A 13,625-nucleotide genomic window follows, 5' to 3' on the forward strand; every position below is an offset into this window, starting at 1 on the left:
CACTATATTGCATGACTAAGGGCAAGTGTCTTATTTTTCATTCAGCACGTCGCACCGCGGGTGCGCTCATTCTTTGACCGCGGGTGCGCTAAGCTTACTGATCCACACTCAAAATTTCAGAAGCGACGACCGCGGGTGCGCTATCTTTTCTACCGCGGGTGCGGTCTGGTCTCTGTTCATTTACCGCAAGTGCGGTGGCTTTTCTGGTGCGGGTGCGGTACGCCTACTGTAAACCTTCAACATTTCATGATAAACGACCGCGGGAGCACTGTCTTTTGAACCGCGGGTGCACTGTCTCTGTTGTCCCTAACAATATACTTTGCAACCTCGCTTCTCCTTGTCTGTTCTTCCATTCCCTTATTCATAATACATGGTAAGCTCAAAAGTATTAAACTAAAATCTTGGGCGTTACTAGGTTTCCTTAGAGGGTGGCTCGGATTCTTTGGTTTTAGTGTACAGCGCCTAAACCACGGCCTAGTCCAGACCAGATGGGGTCTGAGCCGTGTCTTAGAGTGGATCGCATGCTGCTGGTATGGCTTGTAGAATCGTAGGAGCATTGTTGTGGTTGTGGCCGCGGGTGTGCTATCTTAGGTGTATAGCGGTTGTTGGTGAGTTGCGAATTGCTCAAGGGCATGACCGTGAGTTCAGCAGACCTAGAAGGACCTGAGGGTGGTCCAGGTGTGGTGGGTTAGGGGCTGGTCCCATTGGTTAAGGACTAGGAGCGTTGGTATGGGAAGGATGGTGGCTAGGGTCTCGGGTTAGCACATGCTGTAAATTACAGCAGCTTGCTGGCCTATTATTCTAGTGTCTAAAGGTATGGTTTTGAGGTTTTTAGGACCTTTTAGATGTTTTTATAGTATGGTAAAAAGTTGGGAAAGTTTTGGTTAAGTTTTCGGTTCGATTCGGGTTAAAATTCAGGACCCCGGTCTAAGTTTTTAAACAATTTGATTAAGTTGTGAATTTGGCTCGAGTTTACGTTTAGGAATGCTTTAAAAAAATTTTTGGGACATTTTACGGAGTTTGGTAAGCTTCGAATCAAAATAATGAGTTTTTGATTTATCCTGGATTTAGTCGCCTCACGAAAGATTAATTAAAGAATTACTTGAAACGCCTAGATTTAAGCTTGATAAAATTAAGGAAAATTATATTTAAGCTCAAATAATTATTAGAAGTGTAAGTTTTTAATTTGTGGAATTTTATGCTAAGGCTTGGTTTAATTCGGGATTAAAACGCCTTAATATGTTATATTTAAAGATTAATTTAAAAGTCATAAATTTAAGCCAAATAAAAATATGGGAAAGTTCATGTAGGCTTAAATAATTATTTGGGACATGTTAGAGTCAATGGAATTAAGAAAATGTCAAAGAAGTGAAATTTTACGTCCAGGGGTAAAATGGAAATTTTTTGGTTTCTAGGGGCAAAATGATTATTTTGCACCCGGGGTGAGAATTTGGTCATGGCAGCACCGTGAGCACATTTTATCATGTTTTAAATGTTTATGCATCATGTTTATGATTTTTACGCAATTATGATAAATACGGTGCATGCTTGGTTTAAAGGAAAAAAATTATGTATATGCATGATTTTATTAAGTGATGAATATGATGACACGTTTTGAAGGAAGTGATTTAGTTGTGACTAACACGATGACACGATTACATGATGATATGATCGGAGATATCGTGAGGAAAAAGGCCCCAGAGGGAGCCCGTTTACGGGAGAAGACCCCAAAGGGAGCCCGACGATTGTATTTCCATTGACATGATATGATGATATGATAGGCCAAGGCCCAGTTGACGGGTGAGAGTGTCGCTGGTGTTCCCACCGCCCAGTACTGTGGTTACACGTAGATGGATCCATCGACTGACATGATGACATGATGAAACGAAAGTCACAACTAATGAACTGAATTCAATAAAAAAAGAAAATGTTTACTTATACGATGATATGAGATGACATGCTTTGAGACGACATGACTTTACACGAGACATTGCTGTTCATGCTTTTAAAGTTCATGAAAGATATGTTTACGTATATGATGATATGAGATGACATGCTTTGACACGACATGATTTTACACGAGACGTTGATGTTCATGCTTTTAAAGTTCATGAAAGATATGTTTACGTATATGATGATATGAGATGACATGCTTTGACATGACATGATTTTACACAACACATTTACATTATGCTTTTAAGTTCATGAAAGATATGTTGAGTATGATATTTTTCACTTGCTGTGTGCTAGGTATATGTACTTGTTATTAACGGTGCAGGTGTGTTGAGTCTTTAGACTCACTAGGCGTGTGTGATGCAGGTGAGCTTAATGATGAGGAGACTGGAGGTGCCGAACTCTGAGTAGGCAGTCCTGGTAAGGTGACACAACCCGAGGACCACATGTTTTCCGCATTTCGATTTATGAGATTGAGAGGAGATGAATATTTTCATACGTTGATGATTTTAAGAATTTTATACGTTTATGTTTACGTATGATTTTAGACGAGTTGAGTTATTTTAAACTGCGCTATTTTTATTGACAAATATTTAAGATCAATTTTAAATGTTATATTTTTCTATTACGATTTTTACTCCTTTACGTTTACGTTTGATGTTGGTCATTTTAAACTGTGATATTTTTATTGTAAAATAAAGACGATTATTTTAAATGATATTTCGAAAATGCGAGCTTTTATTTAAGAAAAAAAATGTCAAGTAGAATTTTAAAAATGAGTGAGACGTTACAAGTTTCACAGCTCACCTCATCATGGTTACGCCAAGTTTATAAGGGTTTTCACCCTGTCTCAGTTCAGGAGCTTCAAAGCTCACCTCATCTTGATCACGCCAAGTTTATAAGGGTTTTCACCATGTCTCAGTTCAGGAGCTTCAGAGCTCACCTCGTCTAGGTCACGTCAAGTTTATAAGGGTTATACCATGTCTCAGTTCAGGAGCTTCAGAGCTCACGTCTTCTTTGTTACGCCAAGTTTATAAGGGTTCTCACCCTATCTCAGTTCAGGAGCTTCAGAGCTCACCTCATCTTGATTACGTCAAGTTTATAAGGGTTTTTCCATGTCTCAGTTCAGGAGCTTCAGAGCTCATCTCATCTTGGTCACGCCAATTTTATTAGGGTTTTCACCCTGTCTTGGTTCAGGAGCTTTAGAGCTCACCTCATTTTAGTTACCCCAAGTTTATAAGGGTTTTCACCCGATATCGGTTCAAAAGCTTCAGAGCTCACCTCATCTTGGTTACGCCAAGTTTATAATGGTTCTCACCCCGCCTCAGTACAAAAGCTTTGATGATGTCATAGCACATTTCACCACAATCACGCTGGACATGTGTTTATACTGAACTCAGCTCAGCAGGGACTTTGTTATTCACTCAGTCATTATTTTGTTAAGTGTTCGGCCGAGCCCCCAGAGCATAGCCGACTTCTCTCAGCATGACCTCACTCGGTCATTATTTTAATAAGTGTTTGGCCGAGCTCCTAGAGCCCAGATGACCTCTCTCAGGGCGACCTCACTCAGTCATTATTTTATGAAGTGTTCGGTCGAGCTCTTAGAACCCAGCTAACCTTTCTCAGTACGACCTCACCCGGTCATTATTTTATAAGTGTTCGGCCGAGCTGCCAGAAACAAACCGACCTCTCTCAGTACGACCTCACTCGGTCATTATTTTATTAAGTGTTCGGCCGAGCTCTAGAAGCCAGGCCGATCTCAGCCAGAGGGACATTATCAAGATATTATTTTATTTATTCTTGGACCGAGCTCCATGAGCCGAGCCGACCTCACTCAGTGAGACTTTATCAAGTTATTGTTTTATTAAGTTTTGGACCAGGAGCCAGGCCGACCTCACTCCGCGTGACCTTGCCAAATTATTGTTATTAATTGTGGGGCTGACCTGTCATCACGACATCATGAACTGGTGTTCACTATGTGTTTTGCTGACCTCATACGGAAGAAAAAAATAAAATGCAGCTTCATTGAGGGAGTCCGGTACAAAAAATAAATAAACAAAAATAAAAATGGATATAAATAAACTGGGCCTAGCTGATCACGCGTCAGGGGGGAAGGTTCTCCACAACCTTCTTTACATTAATAAAATCGGTCGAGGACCCCTCCGGAGGATAGCCAGCTTCCTTAAACTGGTCCACTGCCCCGTCGAAGCCTACATAGATGAAGTTGAGGGTTTTTCAGCAACGATGTCCCCAAACTCCTCCAACTTCAAGAAGGCATCATTGAAGACATCTGAGCCCTTGTTTAGATCAGCTCGGGTAGATGCAACATCCTGCTGGACCAAGTTCAGTTCCTCCCGCACAACCCTAATCTCCTCCTGAGAAGACTCAAGGCGGACCTCCATCACTCGCAGCTCATTCTTTAGCTTCAGGGTCTCAGCTACAAAGCTCGGGCGCATGTCAGCCTCCCGCCTCTTCGAGTTGGCCTGTTCCTTCTCAAGGGCTTCCGTGAGCTCATCAAGCTTCCTCTCCAGCTCAGCCGAGGTCTCTTGAAAGGTCCTGGCATCCTTCGAGGACTGTTTCCAAAAATTGGTGGCCCGAAAGGCCACCTTAGTATTAAGCAGGGCGACCTGTAAGTAAAATCTTAGCAAAATCTAGACAAAAGTATAAAAAGGTTACCTGGAAGACATTATCTCAGCGCTGGCACTAGTGGACCTCATGACAAGCTCGGACCAGTTCAGCCCATGAATGAAGTATGCATCGACATCATAGACGACATCCTGTAGCACAGCTCCCTCTAGGGGAGAGGGCTCGCTCCCTACTATCCGGAGGTCATCTCGGTACATGTCGTAGAGATTGGATCAGCAGCGGAGGACCTTGGAGTGGGGGTCCGACCTCACCTGGCGAAGTGGCACAACATCGGTATGGATGGTTTGGGGAGGCCATAAGGAGAATACCTAATAAATATAAGAAGATCTGGAGTAGGGAGTTTTGGAAGAACGGAATTCTTTTTTGAGGTTGGAGCAAAGGTGAAATGAGGGAAATGTGAAGTATGAAGGAACGGGGTTGCTGGTATTTATAGAGGGATCAGGAGGAGATCGGACCATTGATTTCAAATGGGTTGAACGGCCAGGATCTTCTCGAAATCCGTGAAACTAGTCGTTGGACTGACAAGTGATAGTCATTTTCAAGGCGAGAACCAATATGACTAGGAACTTCGCATCTCAGCTCAGCTCAAACAGAACTTTGCCTTGTATCTCAGCTTGGCTAGGAGCTTCGCCTCTCAATTCAGAACAGCTAAGAACTCGTAACTAAGCCAAGGGCTTTACCCTATAGATCAGGACATCCTAGAACTTTGCAGTCTTAGCTCAGCACAGCTAAAATCCTCTAAGCTCATAACATCCATGGGCCACCGAGAGTTCAAACAACCACAAGCTCCTGGTCTATAACGTCAGCTTGACTTGAGGGGGGGACTCGTGATATCCTCGGACCAAGGGTGTGTCCGGCCCACTCTCGGTAGCCTAGATAGTTATGGCCCAATGTTCGGAAAAACCGAGATGTCAGATTCATGACGCAGCACAACGTAAGGTCTCCTCATTGCTCTGAAGCTTTTGGGAGGTCATCCCAGCCAACCTCCCATATCCACAATCTAGTCGATTAGAGAGGTGGCCGACCTCCTAATGTCGACCTCCCCCGAGTTTCCGGGCCGACCTCCCATATCATGGAATCGTGCCGATTGGAAGTGTTATTACCGATCTCTCGAGCCGAGCTCCCATAGGACCCAGATTCTAGCCAGGGCTCATACCCCGAAGAGCCTCTGTTCGGACTATAATCGGTAGCCTACAGAAATCAAACCCAAAAGGGTAAAGCCCATAAAGATTTAACCAAATCTTGCACAAGATTCTGAGAATCTAAGTCTACCAAATCAAAACTCTATCATCTTCCTATAAATTAGAGGATCTAAATCTAACGTTTTTGTTTGTGTTTCAAGATTCCGAAGGTCCGATCCGAGCTCAACAAGTGAAGATCCGACCTTCCAACTATCATTCTGGATTTCAGCAACATCAAAGAGGAAAATAAATTTTGTTTTTGTTTGTAATTGGGTTTCTTAAAATTGAAGAAATAAAAATATCTAAACACATGTCATTAAAGTTTTGATAGATTTAGTCTTTGTGATATTGGTGTGCAATTACTGAAGCAAATAATTGATGGATTGGGAAAGTATAAAGGTTTGAGATTGTTTTGAATCATAACACTCGACTTTTATGTGTAATTCAATATTTGTTTCAATATTTTGTCATCTTGCGAGGTGATTAACATTACTAGAATTGCAGACAAAAACTTATGTGAGACGGTCTCACGGGTCGTATTGTGGGACGGATCTCTTATTTGGGTCATCCATGAAAAATATTGCTTTTTATTGTGAATATCGGTAGGGTTAACCCGTCTCACATATAAAGATCGTGAGACCGTCTCACAAGAGACCTACTCAGAATTGCATTACCTAATTGATTGAGTTTGAACTAAGATTACTTTTTTTATACGAATACAAAGATTTTTTTTAATCAAGTTTTCACTGAAATTTTGGGATCTCCAATAAGGGTAAGTGATCTGATTATCTTATTTTTTTATTTTTGAATAATTTTCTTATGAGACAGTCTCACAGATCTATATTTGTGAGACGCGTCAATCCTATCTATACTTGAAGTGAAAAATAATATTTTTTGCATAAAAATAATATTTCTTCATGTGTTGTGTTGGGTAGCGTAGGAGTTTTTCTATTTTTTTATTTGTTATTTTGAAATTGATATTAACTTAATTTAAATATGATTTATTACTATTGAATCTATTTCAAAAATATTCTATGTACATACACTACGGTATAAATATAAAATGATGCTCAGAATATGTTTTGTAGAAATTAAAGAATTTAGTGATGAGAAACAAGTCAGGGACACTTATTTGGGAAGTTTTATGGAAGATAAACCAGCAGAAGCTAAAGGATGAATTTCGAAGAGACAAGAAAGATTTTATGAGAAACAAATTATCTTGAAAGCCTAAAGACTTTGGTTTTGTTGCATTCATGGATTTGAACATTCTTGATAGATATTTTATGTTAATTTTCATATGAAAAAGATAATTATTTTTATGTTTCTTAAAAACATGTGGTTTGATATATGAGTTTTTATATATAAAAAATTATATTATGGTACAATGAAATTATTTTTATCTTGACAAATTTTTTTTCATAATGTCTCTTGATTTATATGCGTTGTGATCATTATTTAATATACGCAACGTGTGTGTTATTAGCAAATATATTATCTATCCAAATACATAGAAATTGATTTAATATGATGACACTTTTTTTAAAAATTTTCGAATATACAGATAAACTCACACTCGCACGCACACATATATGTAAGGATTAAACATATTTAACTTTTAAATGAGAAAACTGTATTTACATTAATAAATAAAGAAATACAAAATAAAGATGTTATTTATCCTATATTTAAAGGTACAAAGTACAACAAAAAATCTACAAGAGTCGATGAAATTCTGTTAAAAATATGTGAGATTATGTGAGATTCAATAAAAATCTATCCACATAAGTCTATTTTTTAAAAAAATTATTAAATTTCATGAATGAATACACCTCATAATTGCTATTTCGAGATATAAAATTCTCCATTATTCACTTAATTATTTCATACCCATAATTGCTATTTCGTTAGAAAAATGTGAGAAAAAATTTATCTACAAAAAGTCATTTATCCTAATCCCAACAGAATTATGCATTCAAAGCACATCAAATCTTTTCTGATTCATCCTAATCCATTTCATAATCATCCCATCCTCACTTTCTATATATATATATATATATATATTTTATTATACCTAAATAGTATAAAATAATTTTTTGAATATGAATAAAATATTGTGTTGTTTCTCTGTGTTGATATTGGGTTTAGCATTTGGAAATGTGTGTAAAGGTGACGAAGAAATAGGGGTTTATGAGTTGAAAAAAGGTGATTTTTCAGTGAAAATCACCAACTACGGTGCCACTGTTCTATCTGTGATAGTGCCTGATCGGAATGGTGGGTAACATTTGTTATTTTACATTGAAGAATATTTAGTTTATATGGTTTCATTTAAAAATATCTTGTCTTGTTAAATTTCTGGGATGTTTTTTGTTTATTTTCAGGGAAACTTGACGATATTGTTCTGGGATTTGATTCAGTTGATGGATACAAGGTTAGTGTATCATGTATTTCAGGTGTAGACCACCTAGGAATTGAAATGATTGAGTATCCAAATGGACGATTTAGCTAGTATAATCGAAGCATTGAACTTTAGATATTTCGTGTGATAAACCTCTCTCCACTAATAAAAAAATATAGTTATATATTTAAATTTGATTAAATATTTAAGAAAAAACCTTCCATCTTCTGATTTTTCTTAGCCTGTAATTAATACTTGTTTTTTTTTTATTATGTAATGCTGGTTTTGTTTTTTGCAGAATGATTCAACTTACTTCGGGGCTCTTGTTGGCCGTGTGGCTAACCGGATCGGAGGTGCTCAGTTCACTTTAAATGGCAAACTCTACCAATTGCCTGCTAATGATCATGGAAACACACTCCACGGTACGATAATTAATCATTTATAAATCTTGCATCTCTTATATAAATGTTCCAGATTCGATTGAGATATATATACCTGTACATATAGGCGGGACTAGAGGATTTAGCGATGTCGTGTGGACCGTGACCAAGCATGTGAAACATAGTCACCTTACGCTTATCTATGACAGCAAGGATGGTGAACAAGGTAACGTTGCACCGATACCATCAATTATAATTTATTTTCTAAGAATCATAGTTCCGTTTATCTTATAATATTTTCATGCTTCCAATGTGAAAACAGGTTTCCCCGGAGATCTCTCCGTGATGGTGACCTACATGTTCATAGGAACAAATAAGCTTGGCATAAAGATGCAGGCCAAGCCCCTAATCAAAGCCACCCCAATCAATCTCGCATCCCACACTTACTGGAATCTCGCTGGCCACGACAGCGGCGACATACTTTCCCACACTATCAAGCTCTACGCCTCCAGCATAACCCCGGTGGATGACAAACTCATCCCCACCGGCGAAATCTCTCCTGTCAAAGGCACGCCTTACGACTTTCTACAACCCCGGACGATCGGGAGCAAGTTCAGGGAGCTGTCGGACGGGTACGACATCAACTATGCTCTGGATATGACGGGTGGAGGGAAGCATTTCAATAAGGCCGCCATGGTTTACGATAAAAAATCAGGGAGGAAAATGGAGCTGTGGACCGATAAGCCCGGAGTTCAGTTTTATACTAGTAACATGCTGCCAGATACTGTGGGCAAAAATGGAGCTGTGTACAAGAAATATGCGGCTTTTTGCCTGGAGACTCAAGGGTTCCCTGATTCTGTGAATCATCAGAACTTCCCTTCGCAGATTGTGAATCCAGGGGAGAAGTACAGGCATGTTATGGTTTATAGGTTTACTACACATTAGATAGAAATTTGAGTCATGGGACTCTGTTTTTATGTTCATTTTTGTTTTTCCAGCTTGAGAATGATATTGTTTATTTGTTAGTAATTTAGTTTTGGTATTGAAGACTCTTTTCTTTTATGAGTTAAAAAAAAAAGAAGAGATTTCCATTTTATCTTTAATTGCACAACAGGCTAGCTGACTTGGTTGTGTTCCCAAATTCAGAGCCTCCAAAAGCTCCTTCACTTGAGTTCTGCGGATTTAGTTGAGTTGTGTGGTTTGTAGAATACTGCGTATACTCAAAATTTACCAATACATTAAAAGAGTAGTGATCACTAGTTCTCGTAAAAAATGGATTGTAGTGAGTACTCGTAGTAAGGAGTAAATCATGTGAAGATTTATCAGTATTATTTAAGTATATTTCATTTTCCATTGAAATTTGTTAAAATTGATTAAGAGCTGAATATTTTAAAATATTATTATTGACAATGAACACAAAATTTAATTTAAGGTAAAGTAAGAATAGAAATAAGATACTAATGTTTAGTTATATCTTGAGAAGAAGAAAATATCTTAGAAAAATGAGGCCTCCTATTACAATGCGAAGTGTATTCAAAGAATGAAAGGTCGGTGATGCTTAAATTTAGTATTTCTTGTATGTGATATATAATGCAAACTTAAATTTATTGTGTACACACATAAATGCTGCAAAACAACAAACTTATGGTCAAGAGAATTCATCCATCATCCCCAAATATCAACCAGAACCGCCCACAGTTATATAACCACCATCAAAACAACGAAACCAATGCATTCCAGATGCAGCTAACACAAATTGAGTTGATTTTCAGTCGCTGTTTAAAGCTAAAACGGACAATATCCATGGATACGACTCATTCGTCGAAACTGTCTAAGCTGCTGTCTTCTTGAAATCAATCTTGTCAACCTTCACCTCTCCATCGATAAGCTCATAAACGTACACGACAACACGTAGACCATCAATATCCATGAGAACAAAGCTCGGGTTCACATCATAAGTGATGCTGCTGAAGGCGCCAGTTGCAGATCCCGGATTTATAACCACTCCTGCCTCATGCTTGTAAGCTGTGAACTGGTGTGTGTGGCCGGTTACGAGGATGTCTACATCCAGTTGCCTTTGGAGCATAGCCAATGAGTCGAGGTCCCCCCATGGAATAACCTTCAAGAAAATTTACATGAGAAATAAACTTACAGTGTTTACCCTGCTTTACAGTGTTTTGTTTTATGATTCCAAGAAGATTATATCGGCATCAAAAATTTTGAACCCACTTCTTCAAAAAAAACCGATGCTGATCTTAAATAGTTTTTAAATTGAGGATTTCAAGCATAGCATGCTAAAATACTGATCAATTGGTACAAATTTAATTGAGTTTTAGACTTTTAGCCTTGACATAAGAAGCTGATGAAAAGCGAAGGGTTTGGCCGTACTCTTAGTTTCAAAAGACCAATCGTCAATTTCTGTAGGTCTATAGTCTTTGAGTAGTGGAGCATGTAACAACACAATAAAGGATGAGAACACACCTGATGACCATGGCAAACACCAAGCTTAAATTGACCAATGGTCAAGGTTTTGTTCTCAGGATAACGTGGATCCTCGTCATATTCTCCCCGAGTGATGTGTAAGTCTGGACAAACAGTTTTCAAGTAGTCATAAACCTCCTGCAAAAAACAGTGATGTATGATGCATCTTCATATAATGTGAAAGTTACCCAAGGTCAATGCAGTTTACGCAGATAGCAGATTACGGAGATTCAAACAATAGGAAAAACTGGTGAGATACAAAACACTAAAAACAGACCAACTTAATATCCCAAGTCTGCACGAAAGCCGATAATGCTGCTGAACTGTGTCATAGATATTACTAACTTAACTCTCTCATTAAGAGCTTGAGTGACCTACAAATTCTACTATTTGTCTTATGTATGATCTGTCCATTCAAATTTTCCCCATTTTCCATGTTCTCCTGAAAGCAGTATACATTAACAAACCCCACAATGGGCAAAACGGTCATACCATCATCCAAATGTATTGTTTGCCCATTGAGACAAAGTAAATTTAAAACAAAATTCTAAAATCGTAACTTAAAAGATTATTGACACCGAATATGAGAACTTCAACCGCACAAAAATGTAATCTAAGACCACTCAAAAAGTGTTTTTAAGCAATAATTTCGGGTTCACAACATACAAATATACAAATCAATCTCGGTTACTATACACAAAAAGGCTAACTAGTTCTTCATTTAACAGAGCAGACTTCACTTTCAGTTCTACATTTATGAGCCAATTCTAGCATTATAGATTCTATACAAAAATATCAAGTAAAAGCCAAACCAAAGAACACTACTCAGAATATATACCTATAGCAGTAGACACATAAACTAAGCATAGATCACAACGAATCAAGAAAACTAATCAAGCCATCGCAGATATACTTACTTTGCTACATAAGTTGCCCGTGCAAATTATATGTTGGATCTTTCCTGGAACAAGCATGGATTTGAACTTTGCAGGCAGATCAAGAGCCCTGTGTGGTATGTGCAAATCACCCAATGCTAGTACAAGGACCATCTCTAGCTCTTTGAATTACCAAACTCTGCCTTAATCCTCCAAAAAAATTGCACAGTACAGAATCTGAAAAAGACCCAAAAACTAAAGCAGATACTTCATATAAAGAAAAGAAATCAACTTTCCACATACTACAAACAACCGACGTCTCCCGTTCGAAAGACGTCCCGATTCCCATTTCCAAAAACACAGTTTTTTAATGAATCACACGCTATTTCAATTGGTAAATGCAATTCACATGTACACGTAACCAGAAAATCCGAACCGACCAAACATGTGTAAATTACCAGCAGAGTAACAAATAAAACCGTTATCAAAACGATACATGTTGATAATTATTTCAAAGCATAACTGAGAATCTGAACTGCCCCAGAGAAAAAAAACATATCCATCACGACAATATCAAGCAACAAAATCACGCACAACAATCTGCCAGATACTTGATGATCAGCACTCAACAACAGCTCAGACAACAATAAAAACCCAAATTCTAAAATTCCCATAGGAAGCGCAAAAAGATTCCAAAAAATTCAAGAAAATCAGGGATTTTCAAAGCTATTTTACTGCTTCTCATAGATGCGATCTAACCTGAAATTATCTTTTCGTGTATTACATAAGAAATTGAACCCGCGGAAGACTCTTGAGCAGAATGGCGTTTGTTTTGAGGTCCTCGTCCTCGCAGAGACAAAAAAGCGTGGGGATGTGGGAAAAAGTGATATATAATTTATGAGTTGAAGTCGCTATTCTATCGACAAAACTAGGCTTTATTATGATGTGAAAATTGAACCCTTCTGCAAATTATAATATGAAAATGGAGTAAATGGGATTGGGTGAATACGAGTCAAGTTATTTGGGAATAATTAAGAGTGATTCGATCAAGACTCGACTCAAGTTTTATCAAATCGAGCTCGAATATTTGATCGAGTCGAGCTCGATTTTTGTACGTGTCTGTTCGAATAGCTTGAATAACCCACAAGCTATTCGATTATATCTATATATATATATTCGATTGAGTCGAGCTCAAGTAGTATGGTATGTGAGCTCGATTCAACTCGATTGCACCTCTAGATTGGGTGATAAAATATGCATAATATATGATGACAAATTAATATACTTAGATAAAATAATTATTCATGTCATCAATAATTTGTAAAACTTGAGTCAAATATTGAACAAACCAAAATTGAATAATCAATCAATATCTTATCATCCACAACAAACGTTAGTAGTCCGCCATAAGCAATGGATGAATATGAAACATGGCGAAAGTCACCTTTTGTTTTAGTTTTTTTTCTTCAAATACTAATATTATCAACAGTAAAATCGATAAAAATTAAAATTAAAATTTATATATATAAAGAATAAAAATACCAACAGTGAGAATAAGCTAAGAGAAGTAGTATTGATAGTAAAATAATAAAATCAAAACTAATGTGTATGTGGCATGTGGATCCCACGATTTTTGATGAGGTGTTATACGGTGTCCTAATGACTAATCAAAATAATAATAACAATAATAATAATAATAATAATAATAATACCT

At 37.7% G+C, this 13,625-nt stretch overlaps 2 protein-coding genes across 3 annotated transcripts; one reads left to right on the forward strand and one right to left on the reverse strand.

Moving 5' to 3' along the window:
• The first annotated feature begins 7,820 nt into the window (after positions 1–7,820).
• LOC142529253 (uncharacterized) lies at positions 7,821–9,675 on the forward strand. The gene is made up of 5 exons (XM_075634725.1): positions 7,821–8,051; positions 8,159–8,208; positions 8,474–8,597; positions 8,683–8,781; positions 8,878–9,675. The coding sequence occupies exons 1-5, from the start codon at positions 7,880–7,882 to the stop codon at positions 9,498–9,500; spliced, it is 1,068 nt and encodes a 355-aa protein (XP_075490840.1). The 5' UTR covers positions 7,821–7,879; the 3' UTR covers positions 9,501–9,675.
• A 466-nt stretch (positions 9,676–10,141) lies between these two features.
• On the reverse strand, positions 10,142–12,823 carry LOC142529672 (vacuolar protein sorting-associated protein 29). 2 transcript variants are annotated; one of them, XM_075635274.1, is made up of 4 exons: positions 12,671–12,823; positions 11,954–12,148; positions 11,037–11,174; positions 10,142–10,674 (listed from the first exon to the last, which is right to left on the reverse strand). In XM_075635274.1, the coding sequence occupies exons 2-4, from the start codon at positions 12,083–12,085 to the stop codon at positions 10,387–10,389; spliced, it is 558 nt and encodes a 185-aa protein (XP_075491389.1). In that variant the 5' UTR covers positions 12,086–12,148; positions 12,671–12,823; the 3' UTR covers positions 10,142–10,386. The 2 variants fall into 2 exon arrangements, with proteins under 2 accessions (XP_075491389.1, XP_075491390.1); XM_075635275.1 differs by having other exon boundaries at positions 11,954–12,166; positions 12,671–12,819.
• Between the last annotated feature and the right edge of the window lie 802 nt (positions 12,824–13,625).

Source organism: Primulina tabacum, chromosome 16, assembly GCF_025594145.1.
Source record: "Primulina tabacum isolate GXHZ01 chromosome 16, ASM2559414v2, whole genome shotgun sequence".
NCBI lineage: Eukaryota > Viridiplantae > Streptophyta > Magnoliopsida > Lamiales > Gesneriaceae > Primulina > Primulina tabacum.

Coding starts and splice junctions, on each gene's coding strand:
- LOC142529253 (XM_075634725.1), top strand. CDS start 7,880: ATGAATAAAATATTGTGTTGTTTCTCTGTGTTGATATTGGGTTTAGCA. Junction 8,209..8,473: donor ATTCAGTTGATGGATACAAG/GTTAGTGTATCA, acceptor TGTTTTTTGCAG/AATGATTCAACTTACTTCGG. Junction 8,782..8,877: donor CAGCAAGGATGGTGAACAAG/GTAACGTTGCAC, acceptor ATGTGAAAACAG/GTTTCCCCGGAGATCTCTCC.
- LOC142529672 (XM_075635274.1), bottom strand. CDS start 12,085: ATGGTCCTTGTACTAGCATTGGGTGATTTGCACATACCACACAGGGCT. Junction 11,175..11,953: donor CGGGCAACTTATGTAGCAAA/GTAAGTATATCT, acceptor TGTTTTTTGCAG/GAGGTTTATGACTACTTGAA. Junction 10,675..11,036: donor GTGTTTGCCATGGTCATCAG/GTGTGTTCTCAT, acceptor ATTTTCTTGAAG/GTTATTCCATGGGGGGACCT.